Source organism: Neomonachus schauinslandi, chromosome 5 (genome assembly GCF_002201575.2).
Source record: "Neomonachus schauinslandi chromosome 5, ASM220157v2, whole genome shotgun sequence".
NCBI lineage: Eukaryota > Metazoa > Chordata > Mammalia > Carnivora > Phocidae > Neomonachus > Neomonachus schauinslandi.
Genome location: NC_058407.1, coordinates 57893600 through 57917358, shown reverse-complemented (window position 1 = coordinate 57917358; position 23759 = coordinate 57893600). Strand labels below are relative to the sequence as shown.

Genomic DNA, 23759 nt, shown 5'->3' with positions numbered 1-23759 from the left:
AACTATGGGGTAAATAAATGGAAAAGGACAGCAATACCTCTGTACCCAAGTAAATGGTCTATACTTGGTAAGAGAAACTGGTAGAAGAAATTGGGGCTGGAAGTTTCAAAGATGGCTGACAGGTCAGGGCCCCTTTCTGGGCATTTCTTGGAAAGACAGCCAATGGGAACAGCAAGACACAGCAGAGGAGCAGGCAGAGCCCTGCTGAAAAGCAGCAGTGCTCAGGCTGGCAAGTGGGGAAAGGCTGGGCATAAAGATCTACCAAGACCGGTCTGAGCTGGGAAGTGTCTCAGCCCTTGGAAACTTCAATTATCCTGGAGATAGCTTCACCTCTACCTTTAGGGGCTGTGAGAGGAAAAAAAAACACCAAGTTGGAGGAACAAGATAGTCCAAACGCATCCTTTACCTAGGATTCTCCCTGATCTGAATGCTTATTTCCTGAATCTCTCCTTCACCCTACCTTAGCCAGAAATACAGGGAGCCAGAAAGCTGACGGTTTCCAAAAATTGGGAAGGACATGACATTTGTAATCTTTATCCATCTCTTTCTTGCCCAGACTTTATCCTCCACTCTGCCCCAAGGTGGAGAACTGGCTTTTGCTCCTTTGTGGCTCCAGCTTCCTCCTGCCGCGGACATTTGTCACCCCGAAGATTTATCCTAGACAAAGGATCAGGAGGTGAGAATGTTTTCGTGTCTTCTGTAGGGAAGGCAGGAGAAAAGGGACAGGAGATGGTTTCTTTTAACCCGAAGAGTTAAAAGTTCTTCTTCCGAGAACATAGCAGGTGGAAGGCTGGGGTCCTTAGATTGGCACGTCATATCAACGTTGGCAACTTTCAATTTAATTAGACACATTTAATTTAATACCAAACACATTCATCATCTAGCAAGTACTGCATCCTAACCCTACCTCAACTGCAGGAATTAGGTTCAATATGGTGTCTAGGGGGTGATCACAGGAAAGAAACGAGCCTGGGAGCATCTGGTGTCTTTTAAAAATGGTGCAACACCCCCACCGGTCATGTCACAATGCTCCCCATCTGGTGCTGTGACCCACCTCTAGCAGAAAGCCGAAAGGGGTCCAAGGTGCCTTCTATATGTTGCTCACGTCTCCCATTTGATAAGGGGCGCTACGAACCCAAAGAAATGGATCCTAGAAGAGGAGTAAGTCCCCAGAGAGCTACTGAGGCATTCTGCTAAAACTGGGAGAAGCAAGGAGTGACTGCAGAGGAATCCAACAGCTGTTGCCTTTTATTTATTTGACAGAGACACAGCAAGAGAAGGAACACAAGCAGGGGGACTGGGAGAGGGAGAAGCAGGCCTCCCCCGGAGCAGGGAGCCCGATCCGGGGCTCGGTCCTAGGACCCTGGGATCATGACCCCAGCCGAAGGCAGATGCTTAATGACTGAGCCACCCAGGTGTCCCTGCCTGAACTTCCAGAACCGCAGATCCACGGGGAAGCCCAGGACTCTACTGCTTCTGTCTGGTAAGAGGAGTCTCTGGGTCCTGTGTGACCCTCTGAACTCTGACTTAAATTCCCCACCTAAAAATGGTCTACCCCTTCCCCGAAGCTTCTAGGTCTTCAGTCGCTCTCATCTTCATCCTCAATCTGGAACCGTTTCTTCTTTAGGATTTCTGGAGCTCTTGACTCTGGGGCTAGGGGAACGACAGGGGTGAGAAGAGAGAGTAAATATGTTAAGGGAGAAGTGGGGCAGTAGCGTTGATCTTCAGGACTGAGGAGAAGAGTGCTAGAGGTCAGAAGAAAAAGCAGAACCCAGTCAGACTCCCTACCTTTGTTCCTGCCCTCGTCTTCATCCTGTTCCTCATCGCTGTCTAGCAGTTGTCGCTTCCTGGGTGCCATTTTCAGCTGTTCTTTTTCGCCAGCAGCCCCTTCCCCTGAAATGACCATAAGAGGCATGGAATTAGAGAACCGGGCCCTCATATTCTCAAAATACCCTATCAGTCCTCTCGATCAACATGGCTGGCCCATAGTAAGTACCCAATAGGTAAGTGGTCTTACCCCCTGGGGACACCAGGCCGGCTTTCTTTTTTCGGGCTAGCAGGAGGGCCCTTAGGGCTTGTGCACGGTGCTCCTTTTGGTGCTCCTCTTCAGGGCCTTGCTCTCCTGGCACTTTAGGTTCTGGTCCTGGCTGAAGTTCTTCCTCCTCCTCTGGCTGACTCAAAGAAGCCGCTACCTTCCGGAGCTGGGTAGGACTCAGCTTAGCTGGAATTCTCCAGAAGGTTTCCTACAGGAGCAAAGAAGTTGAAAATGGGAGTAACAGGAAAGGAGCAGACTCTAGTTCACCAGATCTTGGTATTATTCATTGAATAGATATGATCCCACATTGGTGAAGATCCACAAAGGTTGTAAATTCTTACTGCTTATTTATCCAATATATGCACAGTGCCTGATACATCCGAAGGTTCCCAGGAAATTCAGTTGTTAATTAAATAAATCAATGAATGGATATCGGGGATCTAAAGGTGAATCAGATATGATCCCTGCTTTCAAGAAACCCACAATCTAGTGGAAGAAAGAACCAACATACTGTAACATCACAGGATTGGGGCTACATCAGGGGAATGAGAAAATCCCAGCTACCAAAGTTACTGCTATCACTTCAGAGGTTGAAGGAGTGATAGGGACACTTCTCTGAGGAGGGGACAACTGAACTGACTCTTGAAGGCTGAGTGGAGGTTCATCAGGAAGACGGGTGACAGGTGAGTGTCGCCTTGTATGTGCAGTCGGAGACATCCAGTGGAGGGACTGGCACGACCAGCTGTTTGGAGGTATGGAAAGTAGTCCAGGATGACAGTGGTGAAAGGGAGGTGTGTGGGTGGCGTGGCCGTGAGGGTGCAAAGGCTGGCCAAGGCCAGGCATGCCACTCAGAGGCTGCGGACTCTGTCCCGCCAACAGTGGGGAACCACCCAGTGCTCTGGACAGGGGAGTGATATACTCAAAACCCTACTTTAGAAAGATAACTTGGGGGGCAGCATGGAAGGTGGAGTAGGGGACGGGGAAACCAGAGAACATGAACAGGACGGGTGCTGCAGGAGCCTCGGTCAGAGCTGACCAGAAAGGAAGTCAGAGATGGCAACTGCAATGAGGAGGAAGAGATGTACTGTAAAGGAGCAGCAACACGCCGCCGTGGCTGAAAGTGGAACCAGGGTATTTACCTGCCCAGAGGCAGGAGGCCGAACCCCAACCTTGCGCAATAGCTGTTGAAACTGCTCATTTTCCATCGCTTCCTCATTTTCTTCCGTCAGCGGCACCAAAGGCACTGCCTGGGAGCAGCCTAGGACAGGGTCAGTGGTCATGTGGTGAAGACCGGAAGCCAGAACTGGTGGTCCATCCCACGGCCAGCATCCCACGGGCACGTGTCCGGCAGCCTCCGCTACCCCAGCCCTGGAAACCGCCATTTATCCGCTCACCATCCTCTTCTCGATTGTCAGCTGCTCGAATCAGACAGCTCTGGAGCCACAGAAGGGGAGCAGAGAAGCCTATGGGAAGGAGGGAAACTTACCATGGGCTCATACTGCTGACCCCTCCACCTGAGACGTCTCTCCCAGCCCAAGTCCTCACCTTCCTGAGACAGGCTTTGCCCAAGGGTCTCAGCTGAAAGGACTGAGCTACCCTCGGCTTGTTCTGCTTCTGAGTCCTCCTCCTCTTTCCCTTCATCCTCGTCACTCTCTGCCTCTGGCCGGTTTTCTCCTTCTTCCAGATCTTCCTGGTAAAAATCTTTCTGGGACTCCTCTCCATTAGGCTAAAATTCAGTGGGGTGGGAAATGAAAAAAGGGGACAAGATGAGGAATGGCGTGGAGTCCTCTGGTTCCTGACCACCCCTGGAAACTGGGGGGACCTAGCCAGAAAGAGCCTAAGGCAGGAACCATCCAGGTGAGCTACCTGTGAGGAGCGCTTCGGGGGTGGGGTGGAGGGCGGCCTGCAGAGCCAGGGAAAGACTGTTACCACGCTTGAGGGCGCCAGCTTCTTGCGGCGTTTCTTATATAGCTCCCGCCGCTCAGCCACCAGTCCCAGAGCCAGCAGCTTCTCCACTATTCGGGCCCGTGAGCGTTTGGCCGTGACATTCTTCATGATATGGCCCAGCACGTCTACAAAGAGGGCAAGTGTAAATACTAGAGCAACAGGGGGAAGGGAGTAGTGAAGGAGAGCAGAGGCCTCTGCAAAGAGGCTAATTCAATTCACTCACAAATGACACCACAAATACAATAAAGGGAAAGAAGGGATGGAACAAGCCTTCCTCGGGAACAGGAGGCAGGGGCAAGACACAGACAGCTCGGCTCTCATCTCAGCGGCTCGGAAGTCCCGCCATCACTTACCATCTGAGTCCTGGAACTCCTCGAACAGCCGCTGCAGCTCTAGCTCCTGATCTTCCGTCCACAGTACAATATGGGTTCCTTTCCTGCTTAAGGACACGTCGGTGGAATAGGGGGCCCAGGGAGCAAATGGAGGACTCCTTATCTCAATGCCCTCCAGAGCATGCACCTCTACCTTTGGAAGTCCTTGACACTGTCAGCCAGGCCCAGCCGTACCAGATGATGGATGACCTGCTTGCGTGTTCGAGGGGTTTTCAGGTGGGCCAAGATGATGTCCACCACATCCTGACCTAAGAGGGAGGGGGAGTGAGGCAGTAAAGGGGGTCCTGGAGCTCAGGCTGCCCACTTCAGAAATCTTCAGATCTCAAGGGCTCATATACCTTCCACATCCCTATGGGCAAGGTACAGTTCCTGAAGCTGGGCCTCCTCCTCCGGGCTCCACATAGGGGGTTTGCGACTGGAGGACCTAAATGGGGAAAGGAGAAAGGGAGCACGTAGGATGTTGGCCCCAAGAGAGGAGACCAAAGGCCCTCTCTGGTCAGCTCTAAAAGGAACAAGAAGGGCAACGCAGGTAACTCAGAGGAGCCAGTTAGCAGAGGCCTAAGGTGTGCTTCCTTTCCCTCATTCTCCCTCCACTTACGATCCCAAAAGTCAAACGAAGAGACTTTCTGGGTTGGGCCTATGGAAGTTGACACAGCAAGGGTTGAGCGGATTATGGGAAAAGGAGAGGAGCTGAGCTACAGGGAAAGAGGGCAAGCATTTCCATGAATCCTCAGTTTCCTGGCACATTTTGGGACGGGGCACATATGGACTCTAAGGGGCCACCCCACTGCCAACTGACCACCCCCCACGAAGGCGGGTGAAGGAAGGAAACCAGAGTAGACAGGAGACGTAGGATCCAGTCCCACTTCCTCTCTCGGGTGATCTCAGGGAAAACATTTCACCTTGGGGGCTTGTTTTCTCACCTATGAAAGGGGAAGAAAGTCAGACTAGCTGATCTGCAAGCTCCTCCAGCTTTGACACTCTGTGACCGTGTCACCCACTATTGCCCATCGGTCCCCATCTTCAAGCTCACCCGCCGTCCAGAGAGCCATAGCCCTCGGCCATCTCTCGGACCACAGCTGTGTTCTTCCAGAACAGCAGCTCCACAAAGGCTTTCTGGTTGACTGCAGCCAACGCAAAGAACTTGCCCAGGATGTACTTGGCGAAAGTCACGAGCTCCTGTGGGCGAGGGAGGCTGCTGTGCGACCTCTGGCCTAAATGTACACATCAACCAGGCCCTCTAGGTACTTTCTGCCTGTTCCCGGCTGCCCCTCCTCACTCAGACTCTCCTAGCCACCCCCCTCCCCCAGCCCCCTCAACCTGCCTGCCTGCTTCCTCACCGTTCTGTCATCTCTCAGCCCTCGGCACCGCTCAGCACCCTTTGTCTCCTGGACACTATCCTTTGTGACCCTAGCACTCCCCTACGCCTCTCGATGCCCGCTGCTTGCTGCGTCCTCACTTTGTAGGCCCCGGCGGCCGGGTCGCTGAGCAGCCGGTTGAAAAGGCAGAAGAGTGAGAGCTGGAAAAGCAGGCCCTCCATCCGGAGGTCGTGGGCCAGGCGGTGCAGCAGCTTGACCACACAGCGGTTGGTGTGGGCGCTGTTCTGTCCGTAGCTCCGCAGCAGGAGCACGCAGGCTCGCACAACAGCTGAGCTTGCAAAACTGCGCCGGGACGGGAGGGAGCGAGCGTGTCAGCATGGGAAGGACACTGCTCACCCTCCCAGCTCTACAGTCTCCACCCTGGGCCTGACTGCGAATGCTCGGCGCGCACCGTTTCAGGTAGTCCAGGAAATTAAATTCTTTCTCTGACACCTGGACCGCTTGCAACTCTTCCTCCTCCTCATCCTCGTCCTCCTCTTCCTCTTCCTCTGCCCCTCGTTCCTCTGGCCCCTGCTGCCCTATAGAAAAAGTGAGGATTACTGGGTCTCTGTGAGGCTGGTTCTAGAGGAGAGCTGGAAGGAAGGGCATGTGAAGGACACGGAGACTCACGGGGAAGCGGGGCGCAGAGGATCTGTTTCAGCAGCTGGATCTCTTCCTCTGCAGAAATGTCTTGAGGGCCAAACACATCTCCTTCTGGCCACACCTCCCTGAAGCACGGAGAGAAAAAAGACCTTAGCCAGGGGGAATCTGAGTTACAATTTGAGGTGGGCGAAGGAATTTGGACTCATCTTTCATCTGTCAGCCAGGAAGAGAATGCAAACTGTTACCTCAAAGATGAAACAAAGACTCTAGGGAAATCCTCCCTCATCAGCCACACTGCACTGAATACCGCACGAACAAAATGCAAACAATCGAAATGTCTCACACTTGGTTGAACAAAGGTACGTCTCACATTGCCATTAACAATTACGGCACTATATCTCATGAGACACGATGCTCATGACATACTGAGAAGTAAAAAAAAAAAACTATAAAACAGGACGTACAATATTTCATTGTTGTAAAAAAAGTTGTGTATGTCTATACATAACACGGAGGGAAAAAAGAAAGATGACTCATCAAAATGTTAAAGATGACTGATTACCTTTAGCCAGTAGAATTATTTGTATTTTTTCCAATTAACGGTGCTTTCTGATATTTCTCAAAAATAAAAGAAAAACGAACAACCCAACCCCCAATATGCCAATCGAAACTGCCCAGGACTCGGTGCTCAGTACAGAGCCCCTGTGCTTCTCATGGGGCTTCTCTCTTTGGAAGACAAAGAAACCTGGACCACCAGGGAAAGCCTCCCTCTGCCCCCAAAAGCCCAGGAGCTGGATCCAGGAGGACGGAGGTGGGGGCGCAGAGCTCTTACCGGGCAGACCTAAGGAGGGCCAGGGCCTGTGGGGCCTGGCCAGCCAGGAGACAGTCTTGGATCCGCACCATGGCTTCTGCCCGCTGCTCTTCCACAGACACCTCTGAAGCCGCATCAAAGGGAACCACGGAGTCCACACTGAGCTCTGGACCCTAGAGCGGGATTAAGGCTATGGGAACAGAGGAGGGAACCCCAGACAGCCCACCAGTGCACTACCCCTGGGAAAGGGAGGGCGTCTGCAGCGACCTACCTGGGCACAGCACTGTAGCTGCTCGGCCAGGGATGGCCACACAGCCTCTAGTGCCCCTGCACCAGAGGGGACATCACCAGAAGCAACAGGCCGATCTAGAACCTTCTTTTTCTTCTTTCTCTTCTTTCGTTTGTTCTTTGGAGAAAGGACTGTTGTTAGGATGGCTGGAAAGCTAAGAGGACGTTTTCCCATCAATGTCCTCTCCAATCATTCATTAGAGGCCTGAATTAATTAATTTGATAGTCACAGAGTGACCACTGTGTGCTATTCATAAGCAATAGGGAAGCAAGAGTGAAGGTCTATTTCCCTGCCCTTGAGGAGCACAGTCCAGTGAAGGAGACAGATAAAGTATATTACAGTATGGGCAAGAACTAGAATATGGCTGGGCATAAAATGCTACGGCAAAACACAGGAATAGTACTTGACTTATTTCTTGGGGTCAGGGATTTCCCCAAAGCAGTGATATCTTAAGCAAAAGTTTACAGAATGAACAGACTGACTACGAGGATACGAAATTCGATATGAAAAGGCTCTGTAAAATGCAAAGCACTATGTACACATAACCTGTATTTTTTTTCTCCTGAAAAGCAGGAAAATGAGAGTCAGCACCCCACCCCTGCTCCCCCAAATCAAGGCTGTGAACCAGTTTGGGGCACAGGCAAATAGGATGGACTAGGAGGCCCTTGAGGCTCACGCTCTATTCAAGAAACTTGTAACACACCAAAAGTTAGTAGCATAAGCTTTGGAGCCCAACAGATCTGGATTTAAGTATTGACACTAGCCACTAGCAAGACCTCGAACAAGCTGCTTCACCACTGTGTGCACAGGTCCTAGCGCTACCATGAGGATGACATGAAAACCTAAGCACAGCGTCTGACACACAGTAAACACTCAATAAGCAACAGCACCTAGTATTTCTGAGAATACAATAGAGCCCTGAATGTAAAAATATCTTTTCATAAGGTCTCACTGGTACTACTTTTAAGTCCAGTTCTGACCAAACTGTAAGCCACAGCAAATAGAATTACAGGAAGATTTTTACAAAGCAGAGTGCCTGTGTCTGCAGGATATACAAATTCATTGAGATTTTCTTCTTGTCTTAGACTTTATCATTGTATTTCATTTTTCTCATCATGATAAGTGTACTCTTTAATCCCCATTCTTTATTTCCCCCATGCCCCCCACCCACCTCCTGTCTGGTAACCATTAGTTTGTTCTCTATCGGTAAGAGTCTGATTTTTGGTTTGTCTCTTTTTCCTCTGCTCGTTTTATTTCTTAAATTCCACATATGAGTGAGATCATATGGTATTTGCCTTTCTCTGCTGACTTATTTCACTTAGCATTATTCTCCCTAGCTCCATTCATGTTGTTGCAAATGGCGAGTTCATCCTTTTTTATGGCTGAATAATATTCTATTCTATATATATATAAATACACATCTTTATCCATTCATCTATGGATAGATACTTGGGCTGCTTCCATAGTGTGGCTATTATAAATAGTGCTGCAATAAACAAAGGGGTGCATGTTTCCCTTTGAATTAGTGTTTTCTTACCCTAGACTTTTATTTATTTATTTATTTTTTATTTATTTATTTATTTATTTTAATTTTTTATTTATTTGCGAGAGAGAATGAGAGACAGAGAGCATGAGAGGGAGGAGGGTCAGAGGGAGAAGCAGACTCCCTGCTGAGCAGGGAGCCCGATGCGGGACTCGATCCCGGGACTCCAGGATCATGACCTGAGCCGAAGGCAGTCGCTTAACCAACTGAGCCACCCACGCGCCCCAAGGATTTTATTTTTAAGTAATCTCTACATCCAACGTGCCGCTCAAACTCCCAACAGTTCAACAGTCACCTGCTCCGAAAACCCAAAAGACTCCACCCCAAAACTGCTAGAACTCATACAGGAATTCAGTAATGTGGCAGAATACAAAATCAATGCATAGAAATCAGTTGCATTTTTATACACCAACAACGAGACAGAAGAAAGAGAAATTAAGGAGTCAATCCCATTTACAATTGCACCAAAAACTGTAAGATACCCTAGGAATAAATCTAACCAAAGAGGCAAAGGATCTGTACTCAGAAAACTATAGAACACTCATGAAAGAAATTGAGGAAGACACAAAGAAATGGAAAAACATTCCATGCTCATGGATTGGAAGAACAAATATTGTTAAAATGTCAATGCTACCTAGAGCAATCTACACATTCAAAGCAATCCCCATCAAAATACCATCAACTTTTTTCACAGAACTAGAACAAATAACCCCAAAATTTGTATGGAACCAAAAAAGACCCTGAATAGCCAGAGGAATGTTGAAAAAGAAAACCAAAGCTGCAGGCATCACATTGCCAGACTTCCAGCTCTATTACAAAGCTGTCATCATCAAGACAGTATGGTACTGGCACAAAAACAGACACATAGATCAATGGAACAGAACAGAGAGCCCAGAAATGGACCCTCAACTCTTGTGGTCAACTCATCTTTGACAAAGCAGGAAAGAATGTCCAATGGAAAAAAGACAGTCTCTTCAACAAATGGTGTTGGGAAAATTGGACAGCCACGTGCAGAAGAATGAAACTGGACCATTTCCTTACACTACACACAAAAATAGACTCAAAATGGAAGAAAGACCTAAATGTGAGACAGGAATCCATCAAAATCCTAGAGGAGAACACAGGCAGCAACCTCTTCGACCTCAGCTGCAGCAACTTCTTCCTAGAAACATCGCCAAAGGCAAGGGAAGCAAGGGCAAAAATGAACTATTGGGACTTCATCAAGATAAAAAGCTTTTCCACAGCAAAGGAAATAGTCAACGAAACCAAAAGACAAACCGACAGAATGGGAGAAGATATTTGCAAATGACAGGCCAGATAAAGGGCTAGTATCCAAAATCTATAAAGAACTTACCAAACTCAACACCCAGGGAACAAATAATCCAATCAAGAAATGGGCAGAGGACATGAACAGACATTTCTCCAAAGAAGACATACAAATAGCCGACACACACATGAAAAAGTGCTCAATATCACTCAGCATCAGGGAAATACAAATCAAAACCACAATGAGATACCACCTCACACCAGTCAGAATAGCTAAAATTAACAAGTCAGGAAATGAAAGATGTTGGCGGGGATGCGGAGAAAGGGGAATCTGTCTACACTGTTGGTGGGAATGCAAGCTGGTGCAGCCACTCTGGAAAACGGTATGGGGGTTCCTCAAAAAGTTGAAAATAGAGCTACCATACGACCCAGCAATTGCACTACTGGGTATTTACCCCAAAGATACAAATGTAGGGATCCGAAGGGGTACATGCACCCCGATGTTTATAGCAGCAATGTCCACAATAGCCAAACTATGGAAAGAGCTCAGATGTCCATCGACAAATGAATGGATAAAAATGTGGTGTATATATATATACAATGGAATATTATGCAGCCAGCAAAAAAAAAAAAAGAAATCTTACCATTTGCAATGACGTGGATGGAACTAGAAGGTATTATGCTAAGTGAAATAAGTCAATCAGAGAAAGACAATTATCATATGATCTCACTGATATGTGGAATTTGAGAAACAAGGCAGAGGATCAGAGGGGAAGAGAGGAAAAAATGAAACAAGAAGAAACCAGAGAGGGAGACAAACCATAAGAGACTCTTAATCTCAGGAAACAAACTGAGGGTTGCTGGAGTGGAGGGGGGTGGGAGGGATGGGGTGGCTGGGTGATGGACATTGGGGAGGGTATGTGCTGTGGTGAGCGCTGTGTGTTGTGTAAGACTGATGAATCACAGACCTATACCCTTGAAACAAATAATATGTTATACGTTAATAATAAAAAAAAATTAAAAAAAAAAAGAGTCACACGCTCCACCGACTGAGCCAGGCAGGTGCCCCTTGTCCAAGACTTTTAGTTTTTTATTTCATTTCAGGCTTATATTACAATCCCATCTTTAGGGATCTGGGGACTGACATGAGTAGCTTGAGTTATCCTAACAATTACTAATATAGGATGAGATTCTAGACCTCCTGGCTTTTAACTTAGGGCTCCTTCCATCTCACTATAGTGCTTATGAAGTATAACCAGAAAGGCTCACAGCATAATTACTAAACTCTAAAATTATGAATCCCCAGAGTTTATATGTTTTGCACATAATAGGTGTTTCGTAAATGTTTCCTGAATGAATTAGGATATTTACATTACACTGGAGATTAATTTAATGAAAGAAGGAAACTATAGTAGACTCACAACGGCAACACCAACAAACTCCTTGCCCTCCTTAGTTCAGAGTAGTGCTAACAGGTCAGCTCAAGCTACAGAAATGTGAGGAGAGTTCCCTGTTCCCCACCCTTCCCTACGGCTCTTTCCACATCCCAGGGCTGCCCAGTACCTGCACCACCAGGTTCCCACGGCTCCGACAGAACCGCTCCAACATCTTGAGGAAGAGGTGGGTGGTTTCCACCAGGTCACGAAGGAAAGAGCGTGGCTGGCATCTCTCATCAAACTTTCGAAAGAGTGCCAGGAAGAGTTCTCGGTACTCCATCACATAGAAAATGTTGTCTAGGAATGGGGAAGAGAAAGGAATGGAAGGACTGGTCTGGAAACTTTGGGAAAGGCAGAGATGGATGAAGTTGGGGCTGGAAAGAGTGAGATTGTGGTCAAGAGATGGGAAAGGCCAGGATTAGACACCAGGCCAGGGCCTCACTCTTGATGATGCGGCTGCTCTCCCTCACAGCCTCGTCCAGGGACATGTCCATCTCATTCACTGTGGCCAACAGCTCCTGATAGGCCTTCAGGGCCAGGTGCATCCTGTGAGATGAGACATAGAGAAAAAATGGAGGACAAACGGGCTTGTGTGAACAGTATCACCCCTACCCCTTCCAAAAAACAGTGCTATCAAAAACCGTGACCCAGCCGGTCCTTGCTCCCCAGCCTGACCACCTTAATCCTGAAACAGGAAAGAAAGTACCACCCAGAATTCAGGCACTCAGATTGCCAGCCAGGCCAAGACGCCCACTCTGACCCCAATTCTCATCCCACTCACCGCCGTGCCCAGGACGCGGCTTCCTTGCGGTCAGTCAGCATCATCTCATAGTAATTGGTGAGGTTCTGTTCAATGAAGTGGAAGGTACGGACACTGAGGGTCTCAGAAACCAGGCCTGGCCGGAAGGAGGCAGCTCGGTTGAAGGCCATGAAGAAAGCCAAGGCCCACATGTAGTAGGTCTCATCATGCTGCTGAGCCTTCTCCCGCAGCAGGTGATCCTAATGACCAGGAAAAAAAAGATCACCCCATGACCCCAGGGCTTCCAACTTTCTCCTTGTCCTATAGGATGATGGGATAGAGCCTGGACACCACTGTAACAATATTCTAGGATTCAGAATTTCCAGCCCTCTCTTGTTCTCCCTAGGTCTCTCCCCTTCCTCTGGGGACTTTCTCTAAACCTTTTTTTTCTTTTTTAATTTTATTTATTTATTTGTCAGAGAGAGAGAGCAAAAGCAGGGGGAGTGGCAGGCAGAGTGAGAAGCAGGCTCCTTGCTGAGCAGGGAGCCCAATGTGGGACTCGATCCCAGGACCCCGGGATCATGACCTGAGCCGAAGGCAGATGCTTAACCAACTGAGCCGTCCAGGCGTCCCTCTCTAAGCCTTTTTAAAATGGCCCCAATAATGCACCCCCTCCCAACATCCCCACCATCTCTCAAGGGTGCCCTATACCCTGCCTGCCTACTAGTCCACACTCTGGGGTCAGCCTCCCATATCCTCCCCTGTTGCGCTTCTTACCCACCACTGGCCCCATTACCACTCTATTCCATCTTTCCCAGGCTCTCACCTTCACCGAGCCCATGAGCCGGTTATAACAGTTCTCCAAGAACTCAGAGCAGAAGTCTCTGAGGAAGAGTCTCACATTGAGGGCAGAGCGGCGCTGAATGGATAGCTCCCGGGCAGCTTGACGACGTTTAGGCACCCTTCGGGGCTGCTTTCCCAAATCCGAACTGTAGTTTTGGAGCTGGGGGTGTGGGTTGGGGGGTTAGAATTAGCCCTCACCACCATCCTCCCCCTGCAGCTCTTTCCACATCCCTAGTGCTACAATTTCCTCAGAAAAAACTCTTAGAAGGTTCCCTCTGGTACTAAGTGAAGTATATAGATAAAGACAATAATGCCGGAGGCTCTATTTCTCCTATTGTCTCCAACTTTTTTTATTTTTTAAGATTTTCTTTCTTTCTTTCTTAAAGATTTTATTTATTTGAGAGAGAGAGAGAGAGAACAAGCACATGTGCACAAAGAGGGGAAGGAGCAGAGGGAGAGGGACAAGCCTGATGCAGGACTAGATCCCAGGACCCCGGGATTATGACCTGAACTGAAGGCAGACCCTTAACCGACTGAGCCACCCAGGTGCCCCCCCCGCCCCTTTTTTGAGATAAGAGAGAGAGTGCGCGAGAGCGCCCACGCACGCACAAGCAGGAAGGAAGGTCAGAGGGCAGGGGAGAAGCAGACTCCCCACTGAGCAGGGAGCCCAATGAAGGGCTCGATCCCAGGACCCCGAGATGATGACCTGAGCCGAAGGCAGACGCTCAACGACTGAGCCACCCAGGTGCCCGTCTCCAACTTTCTAAGCCCAAGAACAAAGACGCTTTACGTCCAGAGATGCTTGTTTACCTTTCTTTTTCTTTTTATGATTTTATCTTTAAGTAATCTCTACACCCAACATGGGGCTTGAACTCACAACCCTGAGATCAAGGGTTGCATGCGCCACTGACTGAGGCAGCCAGGCACCCCCCTGCTTACCTTCCTTAGGCAACCTCAACTCCACAATGTTCCCACCCCACATGGGGAGCGTACTCACATTGTGGAGACCTTTGTGAAAGATGAGGTCCCTCTCCCCAATGGATTTCAAACCCTGGACAATGTAGGAGCCCCCAAATCGAGAATGCCTGCAGTACAAAAAATAGTCCAGGGTGATTCCTCAATTCTCTGGAAGCTTTATCCCCATTCTCTCTCACCAGCACATCGGAGCATATCATGACTGCAAAATGTTATCTGGTCCCCACTGTGTTAGCCTTTGGCCCAAGCCCTCAGCATTCCATACGGAAGGGATGGGAACAGAGGCACAGCACCTCCCTGCCACTCACCTGCTGCCTCGCTGAAGGGCTCGAGTCTTCTTTTCTGCCATCTCTCGCTGGCGCAACACCTCCAGTTCTGCCACATCTGTGCTCCGCTCCTGCGCTAAGCGTCCCTGTCCTACTCCTGCCAGCTGTTCAGGGTTCTAGATTTGAAACAAAGCAAGAGTCAGAAGGGCAGCCATTCCTTGTTCTAGGTTCAGTCCTAGTGGGAACAGAAAGGGTGAATGAACTAGGACTGCTGAAAGTACCCCATACTCAAGACATGGCTACTCTGTCACCCACCTGCTCCCAGGTAATTCAGCCACCATTTCAAGAGTAATTCTGGCTACACAGCAGAAAAGTACATGGGTGAAGGGACTAGGGGAATAAGCCAGGTTCTCACCTGGTCACGAAACATGAGGGAGACAATCTCTAGCACATGCAGGCTCCACTGTTGCTCAGCGGGCGAGCTGGCCAGAAAGAGAAGCAGGTCATCCAGGCCACTGAGGTGAATTGCCCAGAGAAGCTGGTCATGGACACTGGCGTCATTGTCGATCCTCTGAGCAGTGAGTGATAAGGGGAGGAAGAGAGGTCATTCACTTCCACTGCCCTGCCTTGAGGTTCTCCAACTCATTCCTTGACCAAGGATCCCCCCTGACTTGTCAGAGGGCAGAAAAGCAAAAAAGTGCAGCTCAACCTGACCAAGCGGAAGAAAGCAGACAACCCAAGACCCTCTCACCTTCTCCTGATCAAGGTCAGTTGGAACATGGAGAATATTTCTGACCAGCAGCAGGATCCGTTCAATCAGCAAGTTGTCTTCCTCCTGCCGTTCCTCCCAGCCCTAGTCAGAAGGATAGTTAGAGGAAGAAACTCCCTGCGGAAGGCAGGTGGCATCTACCCTGGCTAGGGGACAGAGACCCAGAGGAGAACCAGGATTAAGAAGGAAGAAAAGAGTTCAAGAAGTCCTGAGGCAGCCAGAGACAATGGATGGGGCTTATGTATTGCAAGGACTGGGACCACATCTCCAAACTCCACTGTCCTGACAATGACCAAGCAGCCTGGCGTTCTGCCCAGAGGAGGAGCAAGGCACTAACAGTCCCTCGGGATCCTGGCAGGTGCACCCTCACTCACCAGCTGCAGCAGCTCATACAAAGTTTCACTGAGGACTCCAAAAGCTTTCTCACTGGCAAAGGCCTATAAGATAGGGGAATGGACCTTAAGTGGCACCCACCCTCTCCTTCCCTACTGCCCCAACTTCTGCCCCAGGGACTCTGAAGGAAAACCTCACCTCTTTGTAGGCCTGTAAGTACGCCAGCACCTGCAGAAAATGGTGCCGCAAGCTAGGCTCCTTGGGCACACTGCCAAAACAGAGCAAGGCTGGTTGTGTCAAGTTCACCATCAGCCTGGGGAGACCATGAAGGGGGGAGACGTTGTTCAGTTCCCTCACCAGCGTCAAACACCGAAATCTGTCGGCTCAAACACCAAGGGCTGGCGCACGGTAAAAGTTAAAAAGCTGGGGAACCAACCTGATAACAGCATCAAAAAGAGGCTTGTCCTGGCGGTGTTGGGTAAGGATGGGTAGAAGGTCACTCTGCAGGATCTGGGCCGCCCCCAGCTGCTGCCGCACATGGCGAGTGTCATTCTCGTGCCTCAAGTAGCGGATCAAATCCTTCACGCTCTCTTCAGGGACAGAAAAAACACAAGGAAGCCTAGGAGAAGCTCCACCCTGGCCCACAGGCTAGTCATACCCGTGACTTGAGAAATTCTACAGACCACCTCAATTCAAGCAAGTTTTTTACCTGTTTCCTCAAAAAGGCACTCACCTAAGCAATCTGGTTCCTTGTGGTAAGTGTCTCCCTCTAAGTACCCAAGGGCACTACATGTGGCCAGAAGTTCACAATCCATCCTGTGTAAGTCCATACACCAGTGGGCCAGCCAAGAGACACTGATATAAGGTAGGTGGAGACAGGACCCAGAAATGATGAGGTCTGCAGAGACAGGGAAAGATAACACATGGAGGGGCCCCTCCATGCAAGGGAGAGGGGGACAGAACAGGACCCTAATGCTCAGAGTATTCCAACCAAGGTCCTCAAACGCTTCGCTTTTGTCAAAAGTACCAAAAGTGCTATTCCTATTTCCAGGGAAAGCTTAAATTAAGGCTTCTACCTGATCAAAACCAGGGAGACTCCAAGCCTAAGAATTAAGCACCTGCTCCATATTCTAACTTGGATCTAAAACTATGGAGACAGTCTGTTTCAGAGTCAAGATAATGCATAGAAAGAAAGGTTCGTTAGAGAAAGGCATCAGCTCTGAGACTTTCACCCTCAGAGAGCTCCGTAGCCTTCTGGAGGAAGGGGGGGATGGGCTTCCCTCTCCTTTAAGGCCCCTCCACCTTCCACAGCCCCTCCACATACCATGTTACAGCTCTATGTACCACAAGGGCTAAGAAACCCAGCTTTGACCATACAGTGATTCTACTTAGGATCTGACATTCCTAGGAGTCCGGAGGCTTCTGAGGCACTGGGCATGCAGAGAGGAAGTTCCTTCACTCTCCTCCCCAAAGTTACTCTTAAATTTTGGGGATCTTAGTAGAAGCTAGTGTCTAACAGAATGGGTGAGGAGAAGAATTAAATAGGAACCAGTTAAACTCCCCATCATTCTCCCCAGAAGAACCATCTTCCTTTTCTGAGGCTTGTCCCTTTTGATTAAGATCCCTAAACCCTCATCAGATAATCAGGTAGGTGGAGATCCTGAATCTTTTTTTTTTTTAATTAAAGATTTTTATTTATTTATTTGACAGAGAGAGAGACAGCGAGAGAGGGAACACAAGCAGGGGGAGAGGGAGAGGGAGAAGCAGGCTTCCCGCCGAGCAGGGAGCCCGATGCGGGGCTCGATCCCAGAACCCTGGGATCACAACCTGAGCCAAAGGCAGACGCTTAACGACTGAGCCACCCAGGCGCACCAGGAGATCCTGAATCTTGGATATTTCAGAACCTGACCCTAATAACACAGACACACACAAATACGTTGCATTCACTAACCTGTTCCTGTGGAAAACTGGGAATGTCTGTTAATCTTGGCCCCGTAGTTATTCAGCTACACTGCTCTCAGCCCTTGGCAGCTTCCTCTGAAGAGACCTTTCCCTGTTCCATAGCTACCTCTAGCCCCTAACTCCACCCCTGTTCCCCAGGAGTAAATGGGTAGTGTCCAAAGGACTAAGGTTTAATGCCTGAGGTCATCTCCTTGCATTTATGTAATCGGTCTACTTCTCTAGGCTACCTGCTATCCTTCTACCCTCACCCAGTGCTAATCTACTTTCCGAATGCTCGGCCCAGCAAGCGTGAGCCTGTAAAACACTGAAGGACCAGGAGTCTGAAGGGAGACTTCTTTTTTTCTTTTTTTTAAAGATTTTATTTATTTATTCATGAGGGACAGAGAGAGAGACAGAGGCAGAGGGAGAAGCAGGCTCCCCGCGGAGCAGGGAGCCCGATGCGGGACTCGATCGCAGGACCCTGGGATCATGACCTGAGCCGAAGGCAGACGCTTAACCGACTGAGCCACCCAGGCGTCCCTGAAGGGAGACTTCTCTTCAGTGCCCTGTCTCATGGGACCTGTCGCCCCTCAGACCTGGACTCCAGTGTGGTAGGTGCAGTGTGTGGGATCTCTGATTCTCCCCTTAGACACATCAGCTTTTTCAGATAGATCACTGGTGTGTTTACGTATGTACGTGCGCACACCCAGACTGAAGGGCTTCCCTCTCTGCTCTCTCCAAGTGGCAGCCTAGGAAGCTGACAAAAACGGTCTATAAAGATGCTGAGCCAGCACATCCTCTTTAAAGTAAGACCCAGCATCACACTCTGGTACTGAAAGGTGTGACAGGATAAAGTCTTCTAACAACAGAGACAAAGCCATGGCTGGGAGGCTCTAAGACAGACAACCTCATACACTCCCAGCTCCCCTTCCCCCATACCTTTGTAGTTTGTAGACCAATGCTATGTAAAGATTCAATATTTGTAAAAGTGGCCCCAGCAGAGTACTCAGATATCTGCTTTCAAAACATCACTTTACCTGAAAGGCAAAAATAACAAGGTAGTAACAGCTACCTGTTACCTGGCTACCAAACTAAGAGGGGGAGGGGAAAGGAGATGTCCTTGCAGACTTGAGAAGGGAAGAGGTTATGTTAAGAGACCCAGGACTTCAGATTCTAATCCCCTGGAGTTTTATGGTTCCCCCCCCAACCCCCCCCCCCCCCCCCGCAGTTTTGACAAAACCAGAGAGCAACAGGCAAAGCAGAGGAAGAAATGGGTCAGATGACCTATTGTAAAGCTCTCAGGTCATGAAGCAAGCTGGCAGTCTTGGGCCTATTCATTAGAACTGGAATCAAACAGCTCTCACAGGTGTTTCAGCCATTCCGGGTGGAAACACGCTATTAAAAAATCATCCAGGGACAGAAAACTTAAAGAGTTCACTCTTTTCATTCATTTAACTAGAAGCTACTCACTTTGTCTGTCTGGTCTCATCTTCCTCTCCTAGACTACTTATAATCTGATTGGCTTATGCATTTCTGAATGCACTCAATTTCTTTCATTTGGGAATCATTCAGTAAAAACTAACACAAAGAATAGGACAATGGTCACAAGGTGGGGTCAGGGTCCTGGCTTCCCTGCCTCCTTCTCTGTTCTTCACCAAGGCAGTCAGTCACAGAAAAGATGCTGCGGCAGCCATGGACGTGCCCGCTCAGAGATTTCTCATCAAGAAAGAGCTTGTTGGGGCGCCTGGGTGGCTCAGTCGGTTGAGCATCTGCCTTCGGCTCAGGTCATGATCCCACGGTTCTGGGATCGAGTCCTGCATTGGGCTCCCTGCTCAGGGGGGAGCCTGCTTCTCCCTCTGCCTGCTGTTCCCCCTGCTTGTGCTCTCTCTCTGACAAACAAAATCTTAAAAAAAAAAAAAAAAAAAAAAAGCTTGTCATTCAGCTGCAAAGAATGTGGCTCGCTGACAGTACCTCCAGGACCCACCCCAGCGCTATGCTTCCTGGGCAGCCCCTCGGAAAATGATAAGCACAGGGGTCCTTGGTCCTAGCCATTTCTGTCCAACAAGGACTCCTCTACCAGTCAAGCCTTGCTTCTGAGTTTCTCACTGGCTCGGCTGAGACTGGCAGATCAGCCCTATGGGCTGAGCCTCTTGCTGCCCCCAAACTCGCTGCCTTCTTGGTCTATCACAGGCACTCCTCTCTCCACTCAGTGCCTGCTCCCTGGACCTGAACTGACAGATACCTACTCCACTTCCATTATATGGTTATTGTATTGTGAGAATCCAGGTAAGTTATATCACAGCACGTTGTAAGCGCAGATGGATAATACAAAGTTAAAATAAAAATCAGTGGTTCCCATGCTTCATGATTTCACGTACCAGTATATATCCCCCCAAACTGGAGAAGCAATCTTGACTGGTAAGGGTATTAAAGATAGGGATATTAATGGGGCACCTGGGTGGCTCAGTCGGTAAGCGTCTGCCTTCGGCTCAGGTCATGATCCCAGGGTCCTGGGATTGAGTCCCGCATCGGGCTCCCTGCTCCATGGGAAGCCTGCTTCTCCCTCTCCTACTCCCCCTGCTTGTGTTCCCTTTCTCGCTGTGTCTGTCAAATAAATAAATAAAATCTTAAAAAAAAAAAAAGATAGGCATATTAAAAATAAAAACACTTTTTTTTTTAAAAAAGATTTTATTTATTTATTTGAGAGAGAGAGAATGAGAGACAGAGAGCATGAGAGGGAGGAGGGTCAGAGGGAGAAGCAGACTCCCTGCCGAGCAGGGAGCCCGACGCCGGACTCGATCCAGGGACTCCAGGATCATGACCTGAGCCGAAGGCAGTCGCTTAACCAACTGAGCCACCCAGGCGCCCCTACAAACACGTTTTTAAAACCCCACAATGGGGCGCCTGGGTGGCTCAGTTGGTTGGGCGACTGCCTTCGGCTCAGGTCGTGATCCTGGAGTCCCGGGATCGAGTCCCGCGTCGGGCTCCCTGCTCGGCGGGGAGTCTGCTTCTCCCTCTGACCCTCCCCCATCTCATGCTCTCTCATTTTCTCTCTCTCAAATAAATAAATAAATAAAATCTTAAAAGATAAATAAATAAATAAAAAACAAAACCCCACTAACAGGGGTGCCTGGGTGGCTCCCAGTCGTTTAGCGTCTGCCTTCAGCCCAGGTCATGATTCCAGGTCCTGGGATCAAGCCCGCATTGGGCTCCCTGCTCTGCGGGAAGCCTGCTTCTCCCTCTCCCACTCCCCCTGCTTGTGTTCCCTCTCTGGCTGTTTCTCTGTCAAATAAATAAAATCTTAAAAAAAAAAAAAAACCCACTAACATCTATTAACACCAATGTTTCATATAAGAAAGAAACAGCTTAACACACACACAAAAAGTAGATGTTATATAATCTCAGCTATGCCCATTCTTTAAGGTACATAAACAAGTCTTTATGAAAAACTCCCTACATTGTCCTTCTTTTTCTCATTTGACTTCAGGCTGATAGAAATGTTTTCATAGACTAGTACTGTTCTGCTCACTGGCACTTAGGAATCATCGATTTATTTATTTTTTATTTTTTTAAGATTTTATTTATTTGACACAGAGAGAGAGACAGTGAGAGCAGGAACACAAGCAGGGGGAGCAGGAGAGGGAGAAGCAGGCTTCCCGCCAAGCAGGGAGCCCGATGCGGGGCTCAATCCCAGAACCTCGGGATCATGACCTGAGCCAAAGGCAGACGCTTAACGACTGAGCCACCCAGGCGCCCCAGGAATCATCGATTTATATATTTATATGATAATATTAAAAGTCATAAACCAGCCCAACAAAAGGAAAGCTCCCTGAGGGCAATGTTTCATTTTACTGTTTAGTGCTATACTCCTCAATGCCTAGAACATGCGTATAGTGAGCATGTAATACATAGTTGTTGAATGAATTAATTTTGAATTAACGGATTATCCTGGGTCATAACCTCTGAACCAGTGAGCCCATTTTGGAGATTATAACCCAAGAAAACAATTCAAAAAAGAGAGGAAATCACTTACACAAAAACAAATATAATACCTCTTCCTAGTATATTCTAGTTTATAACATGCTTTCATAGCTTTATTACACTTTGAACCTCACAACAGTCATAAGTGATAGATACAATCATTTCCATTTTACAGATGAAGAAACAGAGGCTCAGAGAGAATGAACACTTCAGGAAGATGTTTATAGATGAGTTATCTTTTTTTTTTTTAAAGATTTTATTTATTTATTTGACAGAGAAAGAGATAGCGAGAGCAGGAACACAAGCAGGGGGAGTGGGAGAGGGAGAAGCCTGCTTCCTGCCGAGCAGGGAGCCGGATGTGGGACTCCATCCCAGGACCCTGCGACCATGACCTGAGCCGAAGGCAGACGCTTAACGACTGAGCCACCCAGGCGCTCTGTAGATGAGTTATCTTTAATGGTAAAGGCTTGGAAACAAGCCAGATATCCCACGCCTGAGGAACAGCTAGGAAAACTAGAGAATACCAATAAATAATATGTCCTATAAAAACTAACTGCACACTAAAATTCAAAAGCTTACATTAAAAAAGGGCACGTAGGGTCGCCTGGGTGGCTCAGTCGGTTAAGGGGCTGACTCTTGATTTTGGCTCAGGTCATGATCTTGGGGTCTTGGGACTGAATCCTGTGTCAGGCTCCCTGCTCAGTGGGGAGTCTGCTTGAGATTCTCTCTCCCTCTGCCCCTCCCCTGCCTCACACTCTCAAATCTTAAAAAAATAAAAATAAAAAAGGGCACATAAAGTAGAATGTTCACAATAACAACTACATAAAAATGTGAATGATCTGAAGCAGAAGAGGGATCTTGGAAATTAATAATAAAGATACATCTTGTAGGAGGCGCCTGGGTGGCTCAGTTGTTAAGCGTCTGCCTTCGGCTCAGGTCATGATCCCAGGGTACTGAGATTGAGCCCCGCGTCCAGCGGGAGCCTGCTTCTCCCTCTCCCACTCCCCCTGCTTGTGTTCCCTCTCTCACTGTCTCTCTCTGTCAAATAAATAAATAAAATCTTAAAAAAAAAAAAAGATACATCTTGTATTTAAAAATAAAGGTATTCAGGGGTGCCTGGGTGGCTCAGTAGCTTAAGCATCTGCCTTCAGCTCAGGTCATGATTCTGGGTTCCTGGGATCCAACCGGAGTGGGGCTCCCTGCTCAGCAGGGAGTCTGCTTCTCCCTCTCCCTCTGCCCCTCTCCCTGCTCATGAGTGCGCATCACTTTCTCTTTCAAATGAATAAATAAATAAAATCTTAAAAAAAAAAAAGTTAATTCTGATGCACAGACAAGAGTGGGGTCTCACTATAGTTACCTCCAATAAATCTTTTCCTCCTGCACAGGAGGAAAAGGAGAAACCGCATGTACTATTTCCAGGCATGGGACAGAATAAACACAAGTCTGTAATTTCTCTTTGTTCTAATAAGCATTTTATTACACTTCCTGGATTTTCTGCTTTGAAAGCGATTCCCCCCATGCTGCCTCTTTCACTCACAACAGAGGCAAAACAGGAAAACCAGCCATTCTGGCTTGCCAAAGAACCAACTAAAAAGAAATTCTTTTTTTTCATCAATAAACTCCTGGATAGGTTTTTGGGTTTTTTGATTTGTTTTGTGAAATACAGTGGCTTCCAAACTTCTGGGTTTCATAGGTGGGTCTTTAATTTTTTGTTTCTTAATTTAGGGTGACTAACATAAGGTTGCCAACTTTACATTTTGTAACTTAAGGACACTTACACACACACACACACACACCTCCCCCCTCATATTGCTGACTACAAAATGGTTCAGCTGCTGTGGAAAATAGGCAATTCGTCAAAATGTTAAACACAGAGTTATTCTAAGACCCAGCAATTCCACTCTTAGTTATTTATCTGAGAGAAATAAAAAGTACGTCCACACAGAAACGTGTACGTGAATGTTCATAGCAACATCATTTATAGTAGTCACAATGTGGGAAAAAACCCAAATGTCCATCAACTGATGAACAGATAAACAAAAAGTGGTATATCTATACAATGGAATATTTGACAATGAAAAGGAACAAAGTGCTGATACATGCTACAATATGGATGAAACTTGAGAACATTATTTTCAGTGGAAGAAGACAAATACAAAAGGTTACATACTGTATGATTCCATTTATATGAAATGTCCAGAATAGGCAAACCCATATAGACACAAAGTAGAT

The 23759-nt window shown here is 48.1% G+C and overlaps 1 protein-coding gene across 1 annotated transcript; it reads right to left on the bottom strand.

The window, feature by feature from the left end:
- Positions 1 to 1504: 1504 nt before the first annotated feature.
- TIMELESS (timeless circadian regulator) lies at positions 1505 to 16435 on the bottom strand. The gene is made up of 28 exons (XM_021687257.1): positions 16339 to 16435; positions 16042 to 16195; positions 15804 to 15918; positions 15647 to 15709; positions 15255 to 15356; positions 14919 to 15074; positions 14546 to 14679; positions 14260 to 14347; positions 13246 to 13422; positions 12462 to 12679; positions 12123 to 12226; positions 11808 to 11977; positions 7418 to 7552; positions 7168 to 7319; positions 6363 to 6460; positions 6145 to 6271; positions 5834 to 6035; positions 5408 to 5553; positions 4713 to 4798; positions 4508 to 4622; positions 4336 to 4418; positions 3965 to 4107; positions 3581 to 3761; positions 3430 to 3498; positions 3175 to 3293; positions 2018 to 2243; positions 1789 to 1893; positions 1505 to 1653 (listed from the first exon to the last, which is right to left on the bottom strand). The coding sequence occupies exons 1-28, from the start codon at positions 16433 to 16435 to the stop codon at positions 1580 to 1582; spliced, it is 3639 nt and encodes a 1212-aa protein (XP_021542932.1). The 3' UTR covers positions 1505 to 1579.
- Positions 16436 to 23759: the final 7324 nt, after the last annotated feature.